The sequence below is a fragment of the Anas acuta genome, chromosome 8 (assembly GCF_963932015.1).
Source record: "Anas acuta chromosome 8, bAnaAcu1.1, whole genome shotgun sequence".
NCBI lineage: Eukaryota > Metazoa > Chordata > Aves > Anseriformes > Anatidae > Anas > Anas acuta.
Genome location: NC_088986.1, coordinates 20928917 through 20953513, shown reverse-complemented (window position 1 = coordinate 20953513; position 24597 = coordinate 20928917). Strand labels below are relative to the sequence as shown.

General features: G+C 42.8%; 1 protein-coding gene across 2 annotated transcripts in view; it reads left to right on the top strand.

The window, feature by feature from the left end:
* The first annotated feature begins 5719 nt into the window (after positions 1 to 5719).
* The window catches only part of ABL2 (ABL proto-oncogene 2, non-receptor tyrosine kinase), a 45610-nt gene continuing 26732 nt past the window's right edge, over positions 5720 to 24597 (top strand). Inside the window, exon 1 of one of the 2 annotated variants that reach the window (XM_068690570.1) lies at positions 5720 to 6090. In XM_068690570.1, coding sequence (XP_068546671.1) covers positions 5928 to 6090 — 163 coding nt within the window. In that variant the 5' untranslated portion in view covers positions 5720 to 5927. The remainder of the gene's footprint in view (positions 6091 to 24597) is intronic. The other variant, XM_068690574.1, reaches the window with a different exon arrangement.

Genomic DNA, 24597 nt, shown 5'->3' with positions numbered 1-24597 from the left:
GCACTTTTTAAAGAAACAACATTCAATTTGAAAACTAAAAAACTGAGAAATTTAATTCTGTATTACAGTATGAGGCAGGAACACTGTGTCATTTGAAAGACACAGTAATTGCTTGCAATTCTTGCATAATTAAATAAAAAAGGCTGCCAAGGAAGAGTCTACTAGGTCTTTGTCAAATTAAACAGCAACAATACTTGAGACTGAACTTTCACTTTAAGAAGTGATTTAATTGTTTCGGACCATTGTATAGAGCATGGCATCAGTCATGGCCAGGGCACATGAGCATTTACCAAAGCAGTCCACAGCAAGGTTGGATCCATGCCACCCTGAATTTGTAACAGAGAACACAAAACAAGTTGGATTAGGTTTCTTGACAAGACCAGAGACTAAATTCAGAAATGTATACGATTCAATACTGGGAGTGCAATCACAGAGAGGCCAATTATTTTAACAAGGGCAACATTGCAATGTTTGGGTTTCAGTATGATTTAGAAAAGCGCAGTGAGGGTGCTGGGAACTCTGGCTGGCAAAGTGTCCTGAGCATGAGTGACAAACAGAGAGGGCAAGAAAGAAGACAGTGGTGAAGGAAGCATGAGGGGAAATCAGCATGTGAAGCAAAGAGCATGGAGAGGAATCACTGATAAGTCTTAGTTCCGTCTTATTTTAACTTCACATCTTAGAAAACCAAGATAAGGATTTTTTTTTTCCCCTAGCTAATGTAGCCTTTATTTTGTTTCGGACTACTATTGTGCTTTGCTGACTCTAATTTAAATATAGTACAGTAGTCATTAGAGGAATCTATGGTGGGATGAGTTTGGTCTTAGGGGCATTGATGGAGCTACCACAGTAAGCATTGCACTCTGAAGCATTTGCTATCCTTTAGCTAAATGTCAGCTCTTTGGCTACAAACGTCTCAGTGAGAAAAAAGCAAAAACGCAAAACAAAAAGCTTCCATCTGCAGACTAGAGATCTTTCACTACCCAATGAGCTAGTAAGACTTCAAATTAAGAACCAAAAGAATTAGGCTCCTAAACACGAATTAAGGCAATGCTGAAAGTCTGGTGGCAAAACACTGCTATTGACCCTCCTGCAGACAAATGCCTAAAAGGCCTGAATCATCACCAACACTGTCGAGGGACCTCGTATTGCCTCAGCAAATGTACTTTATCTGTAGACACGCTGTGCAAGTTGAGTACTAATTTGCAATTGCCAGCAGGTGCAGAGATTCGTCATCATTTTCTGTTTGGTAGAGACATCATTTTCCAGAGAAAAAGGCAAACAAACACCATTCGTAATGTTCTTATTAGCAAACCCCTCTACAACCTTTCATGCCTTAAACAGATGCTTGGGAAGGGTGGTGCAGCTGTAGCACTCACACAAATATCTATCAGTCAGGAGAACAGTTACTGAAGAAGTCCTATAAGTTGTTTTTTCCATGTCCCCCCACCTCTAGCTCTGCTCGGATGGAGGCCATGACAAGGTTAAGGCTCCACGATGATGGGAATAGTTCACGCACAGCCTCAGAGTAGTTAATATGTTCCAGTGCACAGTTAATAGATAGACACACAATGACCAGCCACGCTGTTAGGATCCTGTGAGGGTGGTTAGTTGGACAGTATGCCTAATGCAAAAACAGAATGGATGTGTTTGTAGAGTTTTCTTTTAACTACCGTGGAAGAAAAGAACAGTTATTAGCAGAAGAAATTCCATCTGTTAAGGGCTGCACATGAACCTTTTGTGCTGTTGGGCAAAATCTGTTAGAAAGCTGCACTTCCTGAGAAAGCTTTTATGTTTGTAGCTGCTCATTGAACAGGCCTGCAAGTACTTCAAGCAATCTTGCATGCACTGTGCATACGTCCTAATTTAAATCATAGCAATGATTAAAAATAACTTTTTAAACAACACTGAAATGCTACCTATTGTGCCACGAAAGATCTCTGTGGATGGCGTATGTTAAGAGCTGTCAGTGCCAGATGACAGGATGAGCGAATGTCAGAAATTACATTCTCCTTTGAAATGGCTCAGCACTTACAAGCTTTCAGTGTTTATTGCAGGGTAACTAACTTCGTGTCACAAAGCCTTTATCAGATCTTAAAATCTTTCTTTCTCTTTTTAATGTCTTTCCCTAGAACCCTTTGTTCTGGCTCAGAGGTGGCTGCCTGCTGTTCGCACAGCTGAAGGCTGGGTGTTACAGGTAGCTGAGCGGCCATGCCGGGGCCATCTAGTGGACATCACACTCTGCCTGTGCAGATATCCCAGGTGAGTTACAGTTGTCCTGATTTCCATGATTTGTTCCGATATTGTAGTAAAAGCACAATAATCTTGACATGGGAAGCACAGGTATCCTTTATGCTTGAGGACTCCCCAAATGCCTAGGATCAGGCCCCTTCTGTCCTAGGCAATTCACAAATACCTCAACTAATTCTGGTCATATCCTAAACACAGGCCAAATATTTAAAATACATCTGTTACTCTGTGTTGCTTTGATACACTGAAGGTGTATGAGCTCGAAGAAGAGCAAAGATTACTCCTAGAATTAATTTTCAAGCTGCCAATACAGTAATTCTAGTTAATTTTTCCCAAGTTACAAACAAAAACTGCCCAGTTGACTCAACACTCAGGCCCAGGAGTGTCCAATTTATCCACAGGCTTCTTCTGGCATAGAACTCACACTTTAGGCAAATGACAGCTGTGAGTTCATCACATAATGTGGAGCACATAGGACTGCTCATCCAGCAATTACTTGATCTTGTGATTTTTGGAGCACGCTGTGGATGTGGGGCAATGTATTGTCAGCGCTTAGAAGAAACGCCAAGAAATGGGTACATGGTAAATATTTAAAGTCAGTTCAGAAGCAATTCTAGAAATGCCACATTTCTGGTCGGGCATATTACTGTAACCTCAATGCTGCCTTTGTTTCTTGGTCCTATTATGCCTTACTCAAACAGCTCGTGAGATGGCAGATTGACTGGAAACCCAAAACTGCCAGGAGGGCAGTAACTATTAGGATACCACACTAATGCAAAGCTGCCAGCCCTCTTCAAAAGAAATTACCTTCAGACAAACAACCTATGTCTGATAATGCATGAGCCTGATAACATCACAGCTGATAATAACAGGTAGCATTGATACACATTTTACCTCTTCAAAGTGCGTTGTAATCTTTGCATAGTTAATAACTGTGACACTCCATGAAGTAAATACTCATTAGCCCTTGCTCTAACAATAAGGAATGGCGTGGCTCAGTGTCATCAGTGACTCAGTAGCAGAGAGTCATTCTTGGTTTGGAAAGTTTCTTGTTTATATCCCATTGCTCTTCTAGCAGGCAATCCAGAAGAGTCATCACCAACAAGGGCTTGGCATCCCCTGCTGTGTGGGGCCAGAGGACACGATACCATTTAAAAGATGTGGCTGAGAGCAGCCACAGTGGGGTACAGTCTGAGGACATAGCTTGTTTAGCAGACTGTCCACAACCAGTAACGTCTTGGGCACTGGTTTTGAAGCTTTTTAAATAGGGTATGGCACAATCTAAAAATACTATTATACAGTAGCAAACGGTAACCATGTTGCAGACCCTTCCCTTTGCAAGACCTTTTCAGAAAGCCCCTGCTTGACTCCATCCCCAGCTAAGACATATCTGTGTCAGACAATTTCTATGCAGTCAGCCATTAAGATATCCCACAGTAAGCTGTTAGATGTGCACAAGCTGCTGATATGGAGAATGAGGGATTTCATAAGGTCTGAGGAATAAGAGCAGTGATTAAACCCAATTCTCTTTAGTGTACCTACGTATAATAGTCTCTTGATATTGGCATCTTCTTTTAAAATGCTAATGGCCTTCTTCTGTGTAGTTCTTTAGGATCAGTGAGTAAAAAGGCATTAGGAAATAAAAATACTATTCCTGTTGATTGGAATGAGTGGTTCTATCCTGCAAGGCAGCTGCAAATGGCACGAGGGAGTTTTATGTTTGTTGTCTCTCTGCAGTCTCTAGAGAACACAGATTTTGATTACAAGGCAAACCATTTACAAATGCAAAACCCTGCAAATTCTAGCTGGAATGAGACCAGGAAAAATCTCCACTGCTGAGTGTACCTATGTGGACTGGTTCTGCCTGTGACTGTCTGTTCCGCAGAGACACTCTCTGCTCATAGCCACATAGCCGTGTCCCTTGTAGGTCCCAGGACTTGGCAGTGCGTACCCCGTGCTACACCCCAAATACTCCCAGGGCTATTTTAGGAACTGTTTTGTTGTGTGTTATTAGCAAGCTTCTCTCTAATTCCTGATCTCCCCCATGCTCTTAGTCCATGAGTGCAATAAGTGAAGGCACTTCTGGCTCACAGGCTCCTTGCTCCTGTTCACCCTAGCCCATGTCAGAGAGCACACAAGCCCAGCTGGGTGAGCCACCCCTATTTCAAGGCAGAATTGTCATTGCAGCTGGGTGCATTTCGAGTGCATGTGAGAGGATGGATAGAATTTTGGTAGTGCCTGGGAAGGAAGAACGTGACTTCAGAAGTGTCAATGGAAATTTCATATGCGAAAGCTGACTTCCATGGAGGAGCTTCTCCTCGCCATCCTAGTCTAGGACAGCCACACGAAGGTTGGTCTAGGTGTGGGTTGCTGGGGCTCCAACAAGCCAATGTGACACTGCTCTTGGTGATGTGGAGAGGGAATCTGAGACTAACAGCACTGCAGCTCATCCCCAAAGAGGCAAACATGGCCAATATATCGCTGAACTAGTAGCTAGCTTGGAGACCAAAATACCACCAAGAACCTAGGTCTTCTAAACTGCAACAAGCACCGCGATCTCTCAGGATGAAACCTCCTTCCTTCTGCTTTGAATTGGGAAGCCTTATGCTAGGAGTAGAGAAGCTGGAAGAAGAGAGCTTAATTGCACGCCAATTAGCGACGGTGTGTGCTCAGCCACCTGATGGCAAGATGCTGCTGCCAGCCACGCCTGTCCAGCGACACGCCTGATGTTACTCACACCGCTGGGCCTTCCTGGTCCTCCCTGCCCTCAGCACGGGGAGGAGGAGGAGGAGGAGGAGGAGGAGGAGGAGGAGGAGGAGGAGGAGTAGGGCAGGTGACATGCCGCAGCCCAGGGAGTTCACCTGGGGCCTGATGAGCAGCGGAAGAGGAGGCACACGTGGTGCGGGCAGTGCACAGGAGCGGGAACATGGTGCATGCACGAGGAGGGCCTGGCGGTTGGGTCAGCCATCCCGACCCGCGTGCTGGGGCCACGAGGAGGGCGTGAGTTTGCCTTTTGGGACCAGACCGCATGGCAAAGCAATCCCATGTTTAATCCACCTGCTTGAGCATGTGGGCTATGGCCCAGGTAGGGGCCCAGCTTTAGCCTTGTTCTGAGACTGTGGGGTCACAGCCACCAGTGGGATATCCCCTGGGGACACGGCGACACCGACACAAACACCAAAGCTCAGGCTGCGACAGACACAGCCCGGCATCGCCACAATGGGGCTGGGCAGCACCAGGACGGGGCTGAGCCCCCTCCTGGCAGGGCAAACACAGCGGGGCCTCGTCCCTGAGCGCTGCAAGGCGTGAAGGAACCCGCTGCGGTGCGACATATCGCGATATGGCACGGCCACGAAAACTGAACAAACACTCCGAAGGGACAGGACCCAACGCCTGGCGGAGCACAACACGCTCCGCCTGAGCCGCGAGCTCCCCATCGCCGCTCCCCTTTTCCTCCCCCGCGCCACCCATCGCGACCGCTGTCGCGACGGGCGGGGGCGGGCTCCCCGGGAGGACCGGAGGCGGCCGCGGGAGCCGCTCTGCCCGCTCCGCCGCCGCTCTGTGGTTTAAGATGGCGGCGGGGGCCGGGGGGGCGAGGCCGTGAGCGCCGGGCCGGGCCGGGCCGGGCCGCGCCGGGCCGGGTTCGGGGGGCGGCATGTGAGCGGGGCGGCAGCGCGGCCATGGGGCAGCAGGTGGGCCGCCTCGGGGAGCCGCCCGCCGGCCTCCAGCAGCAGCAGCAGCCGCGGGCACCGCGAGGGAGCAGCGCGGGCAGGCCGGCGGGCCGCCGGCGGGAGGCGGCCGGGCGCACGGCGGAGGGCGGCTTCAACGTCTTCGCCCAGCACGGTGAGTGCGGGGAACGGGGCTCCGGGGGCTCCGAGGGCTCCGGGGGTGGCGCTGGGCAGGGCACGGCAGCCCCGCCGCGCTGCTGCCACGTCCCGGGGGATGCTCGGCTCGGCCTGGCAGCGGGCTCGGGGCCGGGGGAGCTTCCCCGGGGCTGGGGGGAGGCCCGGGCTCGCCCCCGGGAACGGGAGCTTGCAGCGCTCTGTAGCTGTCACCGCCGGGGTGCCGAGCTCGGGGTGTGTTTACAAGGAGAAATGTGAAGCATATTTACAAGGGTAAACGTTACATGTGCTTGCAAGAGTTTACCGAGGAACTTAAAACGTGCCCTTCCAGGTCTGTAACTCGCTGTTGGTGCTATAGAGCCTGAAACAGGAAAGGATTTGGTTTTGATTGAGGTATTACAGCTGCCCTCCGCTTTGCAGCTGAAGTTTATGCCTATCCGCTTCTATCTTATCGCTGTAAACTGATACCAGAAATGGGCAATGCAACATGAACCATTTGTAACCGCTCACAGAAGGTGCCTGCGACTTCTAATCCCCAATGTTTTGTATCTATTTTACTATCATCGTCTCTGTGGCAGCTCCTTAATAAAACACAAAGATTTTGGGAAGGTATGATGAACCGAAACCTGTCTGCCTCAGCAAGAAGATTGAGGCTAGGATTGTGGATGCATCCGCAATACTGAAGAACTGAATCTGCTATGGAGAGCATCCCTGGTTTGGCTGGTTGTAGGTGGAGGGAGGTGTCAGTGTTTGTAGACGACTGCTTCTGACAAGACATTTTCTTTTGCCCACTAGAATAAGCATAGGCAAAAAGATTAAGGAACATCCAACCAGCAGCCTAAATGTAAATATCATCTGCTGTGACTGCTGACATGTAAGTATCTATCAAAACAGGAGTGCAGCACTAAATCTGGTTCTTAAATTCTCAGTGTTATCACAGCTTTTGAGTTCAGGGAGCAGTATCAGCTCGGAAACCAAAACAGAACTCTGTGCTTGCCGAAATGCCCAACCCACTCTTGCCACTATTAAAGCTAGGGATTACTTTTTCATTGCGTCTTTCAACCATAGTATCATCAACTTTTTACATGTTTTAGGTCGTCATCGTATTGTATATTAAAGGCACTTGGGGCGAAACATTTGTCTAAAAGAGAATATTGTAAATTCATGATGTTAGAGAGCAGATCTCAGAAGCTACGCACTTATCCTGGTTGTTTCAGTTTGCTGTAATCTATGTCTTCAGCAGCAGAACAAAATTGCTGTGTAGACTGCTAAGCATGACTTAGCAGGCAAAAGTACTGCTGATGAGAGTCTGTCTTTAGTGTTTTGGTACCCAGCTGACTACTTTGTTCTTGTTCTTACAAGGCAAGTGTATTATGAGAAACAGCAAGGACATTTGTGGGAAGTATGGGTCAGCATGTAGGGCCTTACAGTTGCATCAGAGTAACACAGCTAGGGTTTTCTTTACTCAAGTGCATCTTTTCATTTATTGCTGCATGTTTTAGTAGTAATTTAGAGCAGCATCCTCAACATGTCCTTCTAGCTCCTCCCTCTGTGTTACTAAATTTTAAAGGCAGAAGGTAGGGAGAATTAGTTACTTGTAGTGGCAGGGAAATTGAAAGAAAAAGCTTTCTTAAGCAGGCAGGCGCACGAACCAGACAAATTAATGTGTTCTGCCAACCCTTCTGCTCTGTCTTCCATAGAACTAGAAACAAGAATAAGCTTGGAAAGCAAATAGGCTCTGAATAAAACTGTTCAGTGACATATAAAAAGAGCGTTTCTCTATTGTAAGAGTGATGATAACTTTTAAAGCAATTTCTCTACTACTTATATTGCCTAGACTATTGCTTCAGTGGTAAGGTAATAAGTATAATTTTACTTAGTTTTTTGTTGCTTCTGTTATTTTCTTTGTAAAGGAATATTGAAAGTGTCTTGAAAATAAGATACAGCTTTCCGTTCTTTTAGATTACAGAAACATTTTTTTCCTTTTATTCTTTGTTTCCAATCTAGTTTTTTTGAAGGTGGGGCAGACTTCAAACTCTCGTCCTTGCTGAATGCTTTGACCCTGAGTTCCCATATGTTTCACTAGACATGAGTGAAAAGCTCACTTTTAATAATCTGTAGCAAATGCTAGTTAAAATTGGGTATGTATTTAAACACTTGTCTTGGGCAATAACCAAAGACTTTTGTCAAGTTCCTGGATTTGGAGTTAACTTCCTTTCTCAGAGAAATTGTTCTCTTGCGATCCTGATTGCCCTTGTGTCAGATTTTTTTTTTTTCTCTCAACTCCTATTCTTATTTTTCACTTACTGACCTTCTTCTGTTTTACTTAACCTGGTTTCCTGCTGACTTTCCTTAAGCGCCACCCTTCTCTTACTGAGACACTCTTGTTGCTGGTGGTATTTCTTGATCAGCATTTCTTTCTTCTAGTCGTTTCTTTCTGAACCTGACCTGTCCTGTCTCCTGTAGGAGATGTATTCACAGGATGTGGAAAGTGATGGAAAACACACAGGATTGTATGCTGGCACTCTTGGACCAGTGACTAAACCAGCCTGTCTAAGGATGAGCCTTTAAGGATGAGGTTATCTACCTTCCTTGAGATGTTTGTTGATGTGAGGAAGACAACCTCCTAACTGGGCTAAATGCCTATACTTCCCTGTTTTAGCTCATGTTGGCAGGTTTCAAACTGTTATCTCAGGACTGACATGAACCTTGCCAATGACTCTTGCCAAAACTCATTTTGATGGGTTGCTGCTTCTTGATTGTTTATGAAAAGGATCGAAGTAAACAAGGTTTTCAGCCTTAGACCAATTTTGCCACAGGATTTGCAGAATAGGTAGTGTTAAATGAATTAAGTGTAAAGTCTCTTATGCTAGGCTACCAAAAACTTCAAGTTAACCAATTAACTTGACGTACATTTGTGTACAAAAAATGGAGATTGAGTTGAACCAGTTTGTCCCAAACTCATTTGCTGTGTTACAGAGGTTCTGGCTACAGCTGTGTACCAGAAGCAGTGCATATATCCAGAAGTAATGCCTGTATGTATTTATGGAAGAAACAAGGAATTTGAAGATGTTTTCTGCTTTATGGAAGGAATATGGACATCTGTATTCTGTCATGGAAACAGACACCTAGATTCCTGGGGAGTTCAACTCACCGTAGGATTGAAGTTGAACAAATAAGACCTAAGCAAGGTGATATGCACACATTATTTCTTATTGGTGGAGCAGAGTTCTCCAAGATGTAGAAGATGATGATGGATTTTGCAGCCTTTTGCAGTTAGGCCTTCAAAGTGCCTCGCTCTAGCATTCCTAGCACATAATCTGTGACATATAAAAGCAAGCAATGGATCATCAAGCATGTTGGTTGCTAGTAAAGTAGTAGAAAGGGAGAGTGTAAACTGAAGGATTTTTCAAACACTGCTGTTCCCATTCATAGTGCTTCACAGTTAACTGGTACTACAGAGAAAACTGAGCTGGGAGAGGCTGCAGTAAATGCTGGTTATGATCTAATTCCTACAGTTCAGTGCAGCCAGGAAAGAGAAAAAAAAAGTACTCGGTGCTGTCACAGGTCGAGCTTGCTTTCCCTTTCAGAGAAGGAACAGGGTAAAGAACAGGAACGTAGTTTATCTCCTTATCCTTTCAGTGGTTTGTCTGAGAGAAGGGGTACAACCAACAACAACTGACAACTTCCAACTTGTGTCGGCTCCTTGCGTGACCTTTAAACAGTGACATGCTCTAATTTTCTTTCTGAAGAGCAGTGATAACCGTCTACTGTACCAAGATATTCTTCGGAATGGTGTTAGCATGCGTTTCATCTCTGAAAAGACTTGCTGAGTGTTGTAGAAAACATACTGCAGGAAAATCAGATTATTTAAATCCTGGCTGGGAAGCCTTTGCTATACCTGTTTGTGATACTGCTACAGTTGCCTTGGTGATATATTTTGGGGTAGCGGAAGGCGCTGCCACACTTGAGCTTTTGATCCAGCAGGCGCAGGACATTTGTTCCCTGTTTTGTTTTCTAGAGGAGGAGTTAAGCAACCTTTTACTCAGTGCATCAAGGTCAAGCAAGATAAGCCTATACTTTTAAAAATAAAATTATCATTAAAGCTCCCCTAAGGCAGTTGGAGTGCCGTGCCACATGATAAAGACATCCTAAAATAGGAAGAAGCACAAATAACTATTCCTTTGAAATTCAGTGAAACTGAAGGGTTGGATACAGGAAAATGGAAAGAAGGAGAGAAAATAGGGTCAGTTTAACAACTGTACTTTGTGGGCCTCCTAAAGTGTCCTTTATTTTTCATCCCAGTGAAAGGCAGCAAGCTTGGGCCAGAGCTACTTGCCCGCAGACTTTCCTGTCAGTAAATGCCCTACGCAGATGGAATATAATCACTGTATTCAGCGCCTGGCTCTTTGTACTGTAAATCAGAAATCTTGTGGGACCATAATGTATAAATAACTCTTAACTAATTATTTGGGGAATAAAGGATAGTTCAGCTAAGTATCTAGAGAAATGTCTCCTGCAGAACATGAAATCATAGGCTCCTTGTTCTCTGCTGCATCGTTCTCCATGATATCCGAATTATTCCTGCAAATTTGGTTGCATTCAGTGCTCATTTTCATAACTGCTCTTAAGTTGGAATTTTTGCATACTTTATTTTACAAGTGAGATGACTCTACCGACTCAATGGAAGGGACAATATAACGTAGACTACGGACCTGTTTCAATTCCTGGCATATATATGTGTATATATATATATTTCTTACGTACTTTTCACATGTACAGGGGAACACAGTCTGAAGATGACTGGAATGAAGTTACTTCAAACCGTGGTAATCGGAACTATCTTAAAAATCAAATTTCAAAGCCTAGGCAGATCTCTGATTTCTCAGTTCTCTTGTAGCAGATGGTGTGGTACAAGTTGTTCTAGCAATATTTCACAAACTTGCTGTTGCTTGCAAGTGCAATGTTTTGAAGAAAAAAAATGTTGGATTTTTTTTTGAAATAAGGACACGGCCAAGTGAACAAATCAATGGAAAGTGACTGTGTAAGCTATTGGACACAAATTGTCACAAACAGTTTAAATCATCTCCTTTAATCTAGCTGGACTGACAGCTCACATAATTAAGAGTTAGGAGATGGTTGGACTATCTCCTAGAGGTGCTGTGGCAGGGTTGGCTTCCGGAATATGTTATTGCTAGTGCTAATTACAGATTCTGAGACAGTAGGCTTGAAATCATGTTTTCACTGGTGTTCAGAAGAAGTGACCTGTTCTGTGACCCACTTACTTCAGCATATGTCAGGTTCCTAAAGCAGGCCAGTCCTTGCTGAAGTCAAATCATACTTTCTAGATCTTTGTTTTTTTTAGGATAAAGCTAGATGATCATTAGCATGATTTATTCTAGCCCATTTCTGTTAATTGTCACAACTGAATGTTTCCAGTACACTTATTGAGCTGCCTTCTGAATGCCACTAACAGCTGACTAGTTCGCACTCGAAAGAATCCAACTAATATAAAACCAAGGGGAAGAATTTCATACGTATTCCAGTAGGGATAGGTGTGAAAGTTATTAGAAGTAGTGCAGGGAAGTTGTGTTTAGTGACTTGCCAAATTTATTTTCACCTAGTTGTATTTCCAAAAAAAAAAAAGCCATGGATGGATGACTGCAGCCTAAAGCCCCGCCTATATTATAACTGTTTCAGAATCTGATGCCCCAAATCCCAGCTTGCCAAGCAGTTAGTTGTTCTTTCAGCAGTGTGTAATTACGAGTGACATGGAGCTTAGTAGCTGTAGCATGAATGAGTGACATGGAGCTTGGTAGCTGTAGTGAAGAGGTAGCTCTTGGTTGGCTTTGCAGGTGAATTTGCAAAGGAGAATCTACAAGGTGAATCTGCAAGTTCCTTCTTAACAGCATTCAGAAGAGTATTTACTGATACAGTAATTTTTCTCACAGTTGCTCGGACCACCAGGAGACTCTCTCTCTCAACAGAGCAGGAAAGAAACACAAGCTCGCGCCAAGTGTGATAACACAATTGAGTTTCTGGGTCTGAAAAAATGTTTTTGTCACCATTACTGCATCATCCCTGGCATCTGTCTGGTTTTGTGGTTATGAAATACTTTGTTTTATTTTAAAGGCTGATCTTGGTATTGTCCATAGAGATTATTCTCAGTAGAATAAGTGACTGTTAGAAAACCATTGAGGCTTCCTGTTGGTAACACTGAAAACCACAACAACAAAGCTCAGTTATATTACCAATATCTGCTCAGGAAGTTTCCTGTGCTTTGTGGTCTTTATATAAAGACATACACATCTCCCAATACCAACTGTTTATCTGCAAGCGTGTAAATTAATCTTTTAGTAGGCAGCTTTCATTAGCAGCTAAATCAGCACAGGAGTTTCAAAAAACAGCCCCAAAGTGACTTTGCCATTTCTTTTGGGAGAGAGGAGATGAAGATTCACAGAAATACTTCACTAACAATTGGATTGGTTTCGTTTCAATTTTTTTTGTGGCTCTTAAAAGGCCATTAAGTTTATTTCTCACAAGAGTAAGCTTTTTTTTTTTTTTTTTTTTTGGTAAATTCCTTTCCCTTTCTCCTGTCTCCCTGCTCAAACGTGTAGAAGCATTTTTGTCCACAAACACTGTCCTTAGAATCTTAATCTTACTGTGCTACTTCCATTAAAAAATAATTATATGTGTTAATAAACTTGGAGCTTCATTTATGCTGATTTGCAATTACTCTGTGATAACAATCACGTGAGAACTGGAACTACAATTATGTAAGAGGAAGCGGTCTTCAGTGAATGAAAACTCATTTTCCATAGGGCAGTTTTGCAATCCCCCATCCTTCAATTTGAAGGATGATTACTGGTTTGGGGCTTGGCCTCTTTTCTGTCTCCCTCCTCCTCCCCTTTAAACAGGACAAATACTAAAGTAAAAGTGAAGCAGCTGCTTCTTGATATAAGCTGTGTGTAGCAAAGGCATGGGAACCATCTCCTGGTGCTATTTGGGTCAAATTAGGAATCACATTAGAGGAGTTGAGGATGAGAACATTTTGCATTTGTGACCCTATGCACATACAAGCCTATTTCTTCCTTTTTTCATGTAATAATTCCAGCAACAAAGGCACAGCGGAGACACACTTGATGCTATTTGTCATCATCTCACCTTGGCTATGTAGGGTGAACAACTACGGAGAAGAGTTAACTCCAGAAAGACAAATAATGCTGGGAAGGGAGGAATGGTAACGAGCAAAACTGGAAAAAGAGAAAAGCATAAAATATCTTGTAGCCTCTCCCTAATACTGCATTGTAGTACATGCAAGACTTTATCTCAGTTGCTCAGTTTTGGAGATGATCCTTTAAAATACCATCTGTGGTATACTTAATGTTTGTTGAATGAGACAGGTGGGCCTTCCACACTGATCAAAGTTAGAAGTGGGTTACTGCCGAGGTCCCTGTAATGGGTGGCATGCCAACAGAGGGATTTCCTCGTACCTAATGACTGATAGCAGATACTAAAATAGAAGTCCTGAGGTGCTGGAGCACAACAAACCACAAGTCTGCAGCACTGGTCATGTTGGGAAGGAAAAACTCACCGGCAAGATCTCTTCCTTTCATCTTACCAGAGGTGGAATCAAGAACAATGGAACAGTGAATGCACATACACTGGCCTTTTATAAAGAGTTTGCACATGGGATTTGCAGTGGCTTGTCGGAAGATACCAACAATCATTTTTGTTGCAGGTTGTGCGCTCAGCACCACAGCTAATTTTAGATCAGGTGGCAGGCTTGGCTCTGGGTGAAAGAAATGATATCAAGATTGATCGCTATGGTGGTAGTATGTAAAACAGGTCATGAAATACTTCAATTTTTCAGATTCTGTAGCCAATTAAATCCATAATTTTTGGAACAGTTGACCATAGAGGGTAGCATGCCTGTGCAGTAGATACACCAAAACATATAGGAGCTGCCAATTGAAAAAACACTTCCCCATCACAAATCTGTGACCACTCCAAAATGGCCCTGCCTAGAAGCTTGCTAAAATATTGTCATATCCAAGTAGATTTGTAAATAAACTCCTACGTTTACTTGAAACATGAGAGGTCCAAAAGACCTTTACAGAGCACGGATAATGTTTTCTAGAGGAAAAACAAAGCATTGTATGTTCTAATTTTGCAGCCCGTGGATTGTGAAGATAACCCTTAAAATCCAAACCAGAGTGTGAATTAATACAACAAGGCTTTCCTTAGCTTACGGTGTCAACTCAGTTTCTCAAGATTATTTCGAAGTCTTTGCTGCCCTGGGTTCATTTTGCTAACCAGCGATGTCACGGAGTTAACAAGACTGTTCAGTTTTACTGCTGCTATTCAGAAACCTGTGGGAGGCTGTGCAACTGATGAGAATATCAATTTTGTGTCGCTGCTCAGAAAAGCAAAGAGCAGAAGTAGAGGCGAGATACAGCTCTGCTAGTATTTCGGAAGTGTTTTTAATAACAGGAGGAGACTGGAAGAATGATTGAGATAGAAGTCCTTGAAGGGATTTCCAAAGAAATCATTTTGAAGTGCTATTTCTGGTCCAGCGATATAACATGCCAGAACTCGCCAATTAACAAAACGAAGATGATTGTTAAGATCTAAATGAAGTCTTTGTTTATGCAAACTTTTTAAAAAACCTGATACAAGTTATATCATCTGGGAAGAGTGAAATGAACCCTTCGTAGCCATGCAAATAGCCTTCAAGACCTTTTGAACTAGCGTGCAGCATAGCTTTCTTCCCCTACTAAATCACTGGCTCCAGCAGAACTTGAGGTTATGCTGGCCTGAGCCAGCACAGACTTACTGCTTGTGTTTAATGCAGTTTCTTCTTAGAGCACCAGTTTTAATTGTAAAGCTTTCTTTGTGTCCACAGTTCACTTCAGTACAAGCGAGAGAAACGTGTCCTTTGTCTCAGAGCTGATTTGTAGTTCCTCTCTCCTATAACTTTTTTTCCATCTTTGGAGTAGCTATAAAGCAGCAAATAAAACTGCTCAGTCTAATAGTTGGCAGTTCCCTGACTCAGTTATCTGAAGTTAAAATAGCAACTTCTTCAAATTTGAACTTTAAATCCCCAAGTGTCCTATGTGTGCTTTTTAGAATATCCCCGTTACTAACGGAGTTGTATCTCGGTCAGGTTGCCATTCGGATGGCATGCTGATTACAGAAAAGAGGCTGTAGTACAGATGCTCTGAAATGTTCTTTGGCCACTTTGTGGTGGTATCACTGAGTTCTAGTTTGTTTTCAGACTTTTTTACTCTCTGGATTGGCCTCAAGTAAGCAGTGATGAGGTCAATCATTTGTGGCAGTAATATATAAAAACAGCGAGAGCCTGCTTTCTGCAGGCTCAGGAGAATTCTTGCACTGCGTCCTGACTAGAAAGATGAGGGGATTTTTTTTCTCTCTCTCTCTTTTTTTTTCAGCCAGGGAGAGTTGTACAGCCTGGGGAGGGATGAACAGTGTTTTTGTAACTGATACCAGCTTGAAAGCTTTGCTCTGCCCCAATTACCCAGTGAAGCACAGCGGAATACCTTTCACTAGTTACAAGTTCTGTGCTTGTTATTCAGTCCTATATTTGTTGGTTTTACTAAATTTTGATTTATGGGTGCTTTTAAAATCCCAAGAGTAAACAGGGAAAGCAGAGGTACTGTATCAGATGAAAAAGGCTTTCTCTGAGAAGATCCTTAGAATAAATGGGGAAATGGTATCTAATGTCTGCTCAAGAAGCTACGTGGGTGTTGAGGTTTACAACGTAGTTGTAAAAAAAAGAGCTGTTTTTTCATGTTAGAAGCTGAGACTTTTTTTTTTAAATCAAAAATCTGATTTGAGCTACAGAAGAACACCTAGCCTGCTTTTCATAGTTTTCCAGAGATGCATTAGGTGGTGTAGGATTGGTGTGCAAAAGCAGTGGATGCTCAAATGACAGTTTGCATCAGCCCACTGTGGCTGTCTAATGAAATGTATCTAGCAGGTTCAACTCTTGTCTTTGTCATAACAGTACTGCTACATTTATTTTGTCAGAAAATGTTTTAATTTTCTGGCTTTAGATCATCATAGTTATTAAATACTTAAATTATTTAGGGCAAAACCAGGAGGGCATTAAGGTATAAATCCAAGCCTTTTAGCTGAGCAGTAACTCACGCACGTTAGCACCACATTGAAATAAGCCAGATGTTTAAACCTGTCAAAGCTGAGCTTGTCTGGAGTCTTGCGCAGAAGTTCTAATTCTTTCTTTGATAAGTCTTGATAGCTTCAGTCTATTTTTTTTGTCAAATAGTTAAAGGTAAACTTCAGTGAGACACTTGTGTCATACCATGAACACAAGCTTGCACCATAACAGTAGAGTTGCAACGATTTTTTTTTCCCTTTGTGTGCCTTGCAGAGTGTTTCTGCTAAATCAAATATTTTTCTTATTTCAGGTTTAGTGGCAAGGCACATAACTTTGCTTCTAGGTTCAGCCTAGCTCTCGAGTAGTGCTCACCTGGCCTCTCAGGACCTGCACAGCCCCAGGTGGACGGACTTAGTGCTCCTATTACGCTCACCTGGATGGTGGGCTATGGAAACTAGCATGCCTTACAACAACGTAATTATAGACTGTTTAGGCTCAGGTGAGCTTTGCTAGTTTTCTTGCTTTACACATGGGGGATGGTATCCCCAGGTGCTAATTAACAGCTAACATGCACAATTAAATTGCAGCTCATAGGTGAAGCACTCCTAGTTAGCATTTGTTTCTGGACAAGGACAACATCTAAGGAAGCTCTTAGTCTCTTTTCTTTCTTTTTCCTTTCCCTCTCCACACCAAGTTCACCTCGTTGCTTTTCTTTGGAATGCCCGTCACGTTGCCAGCAGGAAGCAGGTGAGTTTGAAGCAGAGCCATCATGGTAGCTGAGGAGCAGGGGCAGTACACTGAACTTGAAGTAAAAAGATAAATTGCAACTGCTTTTGTAGAAAATTATTTTCCGGTTTACCACGAGAGGGTGCTACAATGCTTTGACTTATATCTGTTACTAAAAGGTTTTTCTGTTAGTAAATTAAAAGTAGAGTGTTTCAACAGTAGTGTGTTTTAAGTAACTGTTGCCTTATGAAACTTTGATCTTGTCTTTCCTAAGGCTGATGATGTAGCTGTTTCTAAGATGTAGCTGTTTTAAATTGTAGTGGATACATGTTTATTTTGCTTTTGCCTGTAAGAGCTGAACTGCTTCCTTTTTAGTTTTGTTTCTGTTGGGCTTTATCCTAGGTAACTTCATCTGCCAGAAAGGAAGGTTTTCCAGGCTGTTTTTGTATGAGAATGCAGGCAACCTTTCGTGCATGAAAAGACAAAGTCTGATACTTCTGATGGCTGACCTGAGCCCTCGAATTAGAGCTGCTTCTCTTTGCTTCTGTGTGCTTTTCTCATCATGGCAATAATGCTTGCCTGTTTTGTGGAGATGTTTAGACTTAACTTTAGCATAAACACACACAGGAAAGCTGTCTGCAGGCTAGAGGTTCAGTCACCCACTCTTGTCTCATCCTGTAGGTTGTTTGAGATGTGTTTGTTGTGGTTCTAGACTATTCCAAAACACTTGTGGCATGATAATAGGTCTGAAAGGTTAGTGCTTGTGTTAGTTGTTCGACTTGTCTTGAAATGCAAACTCAAAACACTTCTGTACTGGGTGTTAAATCAAACTTAAATCAAACTTGCATAAAGACGTTGCAGTTCTAGTGACTTGGCACCAGTTAGTGAGCTTCAGCGTGCTACACTTGGTAGTGGGTATTACTCCACCACCAAACAAGAGTGAATTGCAGTAGGCATTCATGTAGTGGCATTGCTGGCTGGGAGACAGGATCTCTGCAAAGAGATCCTAAACTTGGTGTTAGGGTTTAGGGGTTTAGGCACATAATTACTGAAAAATCAAATCACCCAACACTACTCTGGTGTTCATCCTTGACTGCTCAGCTGTGGGGTAGTTGTTATACTACATTAGGACACATTTGTGTTTTTCTAAAAGTCACCTGTCATTCCCTTTAGTAGTAGTCAGTGACGGGCCACATCAAAAGGAAAACGTAAAACAGACTACTGGGTCATAAAAGTCATAAAACAGACTACTAGAAAGGACATAGGAAAATCCATTTAAAATATAACTAAGACTTTCTCTGGCTTGCGTATTATCATGTAAATGCAAGAGCATGAGTTCTGGTATGCAACAGCTGTCCTTTTCTTCTTCCCTCCCACTTTCTTAATTTGCTATGAGGTTGAGGTGTAAGTGCATTTCAGGCCTTGGCATCTGGCTTTGTTACATCCACCCACCCATTATTTCCTCTTACAGAAAGATTAAAACACTGTTCATCACAATTATCCCCAATGCTCCACCCCCTTAGCCTCCAGGGAGATGAGCTTGTAATTTTCAAAACCATAAAAGCTGTTATAGAAGCAGCATCTTGCTTTGTTAATAGAGAAACAGGCTTTAGTGTATGAACTGCTCTGGCACAGCAGCACTTCAGATCACCAAGCCGAAGGCTAGCCTTTCAGGGCTTGCTCTAGAAATCTGCTTCTAGAAATTAGGTAGTTACGCAGTGTGTTGAGAAGCAAGCAGTCTATTCTGAATACCCTGTGAAATGAAGGTTGTCTGAGGCTTAGGTAAAAAGCAGCAGAATCCAACGTCCAGCAATAGGTGCTGGTGACGAATTAGGAAGAATGACTTTCCTTTCTCATGAGCATTTAGCATTCTTATGCAGCTGCCTGTATCTTTGTTTTGAGCCATATCCTATCTGAAAATGAGGTGAAAATAATGACAAACAGGTTAAGTCTGGTCTTTCTGTTCCCTCAGTATATAACATTCAAGTCTGTACTGTGGGATCTTCTATTACATGCTGCTGTACCACCCTTCCTTGCTTTCAGTCTGCTTTCTGGCCCTGCAGTTCCTCTCTGTGCTGTTTAACATACATGTTCCTTGTTTATTCTGAGCTTTTTATCCTTCCTATCACTTAATAACTTATTTTGCCTGTTTTTTCCTTATGTTCTCTTGCCTGGAGCAGGTCAGGCCCTCATCCTTCTTGTCCTGTTAACGTGGGGTCTTCCTATGTGACTGTCCCTGCTCTCAATATAAGAGTTTGTTCCCTAATCCCTTGCCTTTGCTGACAAACAAAGGCTGCCTGCTTTAGAACCAGGAATTCATACACCCAGGGATGGAAAAAAAAAATTCTCCATTAAGATACCATCTTTGCTTAAATACAAAGAAGTGATATTGATAAAAAAAAAAAAATTCCTGCAGTTAAGAAAACTACTTTCTGCAGTACTTAGCTGTTTAATCTTTTTTCCTCCTGTTACAGGTAGGATAGTAAGCATTATGAAAGGAAGACAGTTTTATCATAGAGATGAGAGGCGTGAGTAGACAAGATGGTTTGTACAACAGATCTCTAGCAGAACTACTGACATTTTGAGTTGTATGCTACAGTGTCCTTTCCATGGGACCATGCTTTCTTTTCCAAGTTCAACCCTAGAGGCTTTCTATTGTGCTTTGTCCTATAACAGAATTTCTTCCCTTTTTTTGATGCTTGAATTTATCTTGTTTTAATCCTACTTCATTAGTATGAGGAAGTGTAGGGGAGTTTGTGCAGACAGCATCAGCAGTTTGAGACATGACCTGTTTTCAAACTCTCCTACGCTGTCTTGAAAGCATTATTAGTTAGGTACTGAAAGGATTTTGTTGTTAAATCTCTAAATACTGCATTTTAGGAAGGATGGCTGCCCTGCACCAGTTTTAGTCCTGCTTTGCCACAGCTTCCAGTGTGATATTTAGCAAGTGACTGTGTTTTGCTTTATCCCTTCCTCTGCGTAGTAGGGATGTCTCCCTACTCTATAGCACCATCAAGAGAATAAAATATCCAAACTGTGAGGCTCTGTATCAAGTGCTACAAAAATATCCCATGTAGTATCAAGTCATAATATTAGCATGCCCTGACTGAGAGTGTTCTGTAGGCTGTGAATTTAATGCATGTGTGAATAAGCATTTACTGCTAGCAGAAAGCACAGCACGCTTAGCTCTAGTGAGGGCCATCACCCACAGAGCAGGTTCAGCCTCAGCAGCAGCCCGTGGTCTGGTACCTTACCCCTCTCTTTTCTCCTTTCCTACCTCCCTGCTGGGATGGAGCTGAAGACAGAGTGAATTCCTTCAGTTATTAACAAGTGTTTCAGCCAAATTTGTGGATCTTGCTGTTAATTGTGGACACTCGAGCAAGCCAAAAGGTTACCTACTAGAAGGTTTGGAAACAAGTCTGGGTAGAACTTTTACCCTCACTGGAAGAGATTGCTGCATCTTGTGACAAGTCTGGAGAACAACTTTACCCCTAGAGAGCGATCATCTGCTTTAGAGAACTTTGCTGTTTGGGATGAGATACTCATACTGCTGTTTCCTGACTGCCTCCTGTGTAAGAGAACAGGCACACTACCTTCTGACACATGTTCACTCTCAACATTACAAGTTAGCACTCTTACAATTTTAAGTCTGAAAAAATAAATAAAAACGATTGCATCTCAGGCCTGGTCTCCGAGGAGGAATGCTCAGTCCTTTCAGCAGCGTGCCTCTGACGACAGCTGCGCAGTTAGCGATAGTGTCTGCCAGGGTCTGCACCCTCCACAGTGATCCCCACCCCAAATCTCCAGACGAAAACAGGAGACGAATCTCAACAGCTGCAGAAGGCTCAGATTATGAATCTTAATAAGGGTAAGGAGTTATTTGAAGTGCTTCTTTTCATAAGTCTCTAATGATGGCTGTAAGGGCTACTACATATTCCCATTCAAGTTGTCAAGATAATGCTAACCTCTTCAGAGAGACAGAGTCATGGCAGTGTGAGCCACGTGCCCACAAACATAAATAGTGCTCGTACGCACCATTGTGGTGGTTTATGCTCTACCAACGTGCTCTTTTCTTCTGCCCAAGTCACACCTTCTTTACACATGCTGAGTTTTCCTTAACTAGGCTACCACCCTGACATGATATACTGCTTTCATAACATTGGAGAAGTGCCCATTAAAACTGGGTTGAGACCTCCACGCCCAGAGCTGAATATTTTTCCTCCCCAGTTTAAAGGAATGACCTGCATTTTATGTATTTGTCTTAGATTACAGCAGCCACCTTCATGTATTAAGAACAAAGCCAAGCCTGTCGGTTTCTCCGTAATTATGTTATACCTGTCATTACGTAGGAAGCCCTGCCCTGTCTTCAGAAGTCAAGTCATTAGACTCCCTCTATTTTAGTTGGATGAGTCATTTTGTTTCATTCCTGCTGTTAGTGGGCATCTATTGTCAATTGTAATTTCACCCTAACGGGGCCAACTGTGGCAATACCAGCCATATGAAGTCCGTTATAAATAATCTCTTCACAACATTCAGTTACATAATTTTCAGAAGTTGCAATGAGGATTTTCAAAGTAAGAATAGTTGTCTTATTTTCTAAAATGGATGGAATTTGAAACTGATGCAAGAAATACTCAATCTTGGAAGTAAACTTAGCCAAATGGTCAGCCTGCACCCTCAAAACCAGAGAAAACAAGTACAGTGGTTTTGTCTCTTGTGCCTGGGGGAGAGCTTTGTGAGTTGGGTTTAGGATGACTAAAAAAAAAATAAAATTGAATAGACCTTGTTAGCATTGCATCTCTTTAGCAAAGTTGCTATCTGAAACAAGCCCCTTAAATAATGTCCTTTAACTCTGAAATTCAGAAGTGAATTAACTCATACTTCAAGAGTGAAAGGCAGCATCTCTTCTAAGGCTACTCCTCCAAGTTTCTAGGAATAGGGATACCTCTTACCTGGTTTAATTTTTTTTTTTTTTTTATGTTTGTGCTTGTTAAGTTCTTAGCTCTAATGACTTTCTGCAGTGCTACACATGTATGCCTGTAATGAAAAGCTGGCTACAACGCAGTGCCCATGGGCAGCAGCTCTTCATTGCTGTAACTGAGCTGGTGAGATTGACAGCTGAAGGAAGAGACTGGCTGTCCTTCAAGATGAGTTAGGTGTGAACTTGAAGTAGGATAAACAAATGGATTATCTGACCAATTTTTCTGCCAAAAAAAACCACTCAGTTCTGTGAACAAATCTGTTAGTCTAGTTTCTCTAGTAATTAGAAATGAAGTTCTTGCACTAGTAATATTCTGCATTTTAATCAGACCAAATTCCCGGTGTAGCTTTTTGACTGAACAGTCACACTTGATATTACTAATAAAAGCACATAGCGACCTAGTTAGTCAGTCCTGCTGAGGGCCGATTGTTTGATGTATTTGATGTGACAAGTTGATGTATGCCATTACTCAGCTTTTCCAGCTTCAGACCCTGAGGTGTGACCCTGCGTGTTTAAACTAAGGGTCTTTTGAGTGAAAAATATTTCAGACTCCACACAGGTCTCTGCTATTCATGATATGGGTATTCGTGATGCTCTAATCTTTGTATTTCAGTGCTGAATTTATCTGCTGTTTTCTTCATGGGTACTTCACTCTGCCTTTATGGGTGCTTCAGGGGGATTTCACTTTTTGGTCTCAGGCAATCTACTCTTCGTGGTGAAAGCGTAACCTTAAGGGGTGATTGCCCCAGAATTTCTGCTTCTCCTTCATGCAGCAGCTTCAGCATCCTTGGTGAAAGTGCTTAAGTGTGCTGAGTGCTCCTAGGTTTCTGAATTTCAGCTCTTGGTTTGGTTTCTCCAGGGACTGACTATGCGGGCTGTATAAAAATTTAACATTGTTATGCTTATATAATTTATTTTAGATAGTGAGAGATTAAGATCTGAAAGTAATAATATGGTCATATAAATATCTTTCCTCGCCTCACTTCCCTCACTGTTTTTGACAGTTTTGGCTCAGTTCTGTAACCTATCCAGGAAGTTGTTACTCCTAAGCACCTCGTGCAGCACAGTCATCTTGGCTTTAAGTGCTTAAAGCAGCTTGAAGGCAATGGGGAGGCTTTCTGGCAATGATGTTGATGAGCAGGAAACGTGCCATTAATTCTAAAGACCCTTCAATTAGCTTTCAAATATTAGCTAGCTTCTGGTTCTCTGAAGTCTTCCTGACCTGAGAGACCCATTTGAAGCCTACATGGTGCAGCAGCTTTCAATCTCAAGTTAATTGTATCTGCTGCTGGATGCCGCATTGCTTGGAGAGTTCTTCACCCGCAGCATGCCTTGTAGTTACCTCAGAGGTACTTTTTCCAAGAAATTTGGGAGTTAGTTAAAACATCCAAACAGCATGGAATTCAAATAAATGCCTTAAAAGGCAGGGGTTACATTTTTATAACACAATGACATCTCAAAAAGCCTGCAGCAGCTCTAAGAGGTCTCCATAAAGATGAGATAGAAAAGCCTCGATCTATGGAAGCTATCTGCATGGGATAGAAAATGTTCTGCTTTAACTACTGCACTGAGGAGGGCCACAGTTAATTTTGGGAAAAAAAAAAAAAAAAGAAATGCAGGATTGCCATAGATAACTGTTGCAAGTAGTAGAAATGTAACTGAAAATATCTTATCCCTAGGTACCAAAAGCCAGAACTGCTTTAGTTTCCAGTACCTGGACAAAAAGTGTAAGGCAGAATTTTGTCCCTCCATTTTAAAAGGCAAAGCCAGATGAATTTACATTCAGTGTTTTTCGTTACTCAGACATCTGATTTGGAGTAGGTTTGTATTAAAGAGGCTCAAGAGGAAGAATGATTTTGCGAAGCAGTTGCAGGACTGCCTGTTGCCTTGGAATGTCCAATTTCAAGACAGCACCTGGCATGCTGCTATCAGCCCAGTAGTGAGCCCTGATCCCAAAGGAAGCACTTAGGGTGGCTGGTTCTTGAAGGGATACAATACAGCCCTGTGTAATCCAAGCAGTCAGCTGTCCTGACAACCTATACAGGCCAGCAACAACTGGGAATGTTTTTCAGTGGAGTGGGAGGAGGAAGGAATGAGGTGGAACTCTGTCAAATTTGAAAAAATCTTAATTTAAGAAGATAAAGGAAACTTTTCTTGGCCTCTCAACCCAGAAGATGCAGGGACACCCCATGCAAGTTCCCTTCTGGATGGCACAGACGTTGGTCTTAATCCCAGCTCAAAATTTACATTTCATAGAACTCCTAAATGAAGAAGCAGTTTTACATATCAGCCTCAAAGCTGTATGGCACAACTGGCAGAAGCCTGGCCAGGAAACTGAAGGCAGCTGAAGTTCTGTTGTCAGATCTTATTTTCTACCTTAGGTTAAATCATGTTGTACTTTAATTAATTTCCCCACTGTTTGATGTGATAGAGTACAGACAGCAGTCCTCCTGTGGGCTGGGGGTACTCCTTTCAGCTACTGGGTTTGATTTCTCTGCTGCACGACTCATACAAGGTCACGTTTTTGCTTTTGTTGCTGCATACCCAGTATCAGTAATAATTCATATCAAATTAGCAGCTTGTGTTCCTACTTGCCACTGCTACCATTGCTGCTGGTGGATGAACTTCTCAGTGCCACAGGAGGCAGGGTAGTACTGGTTCAT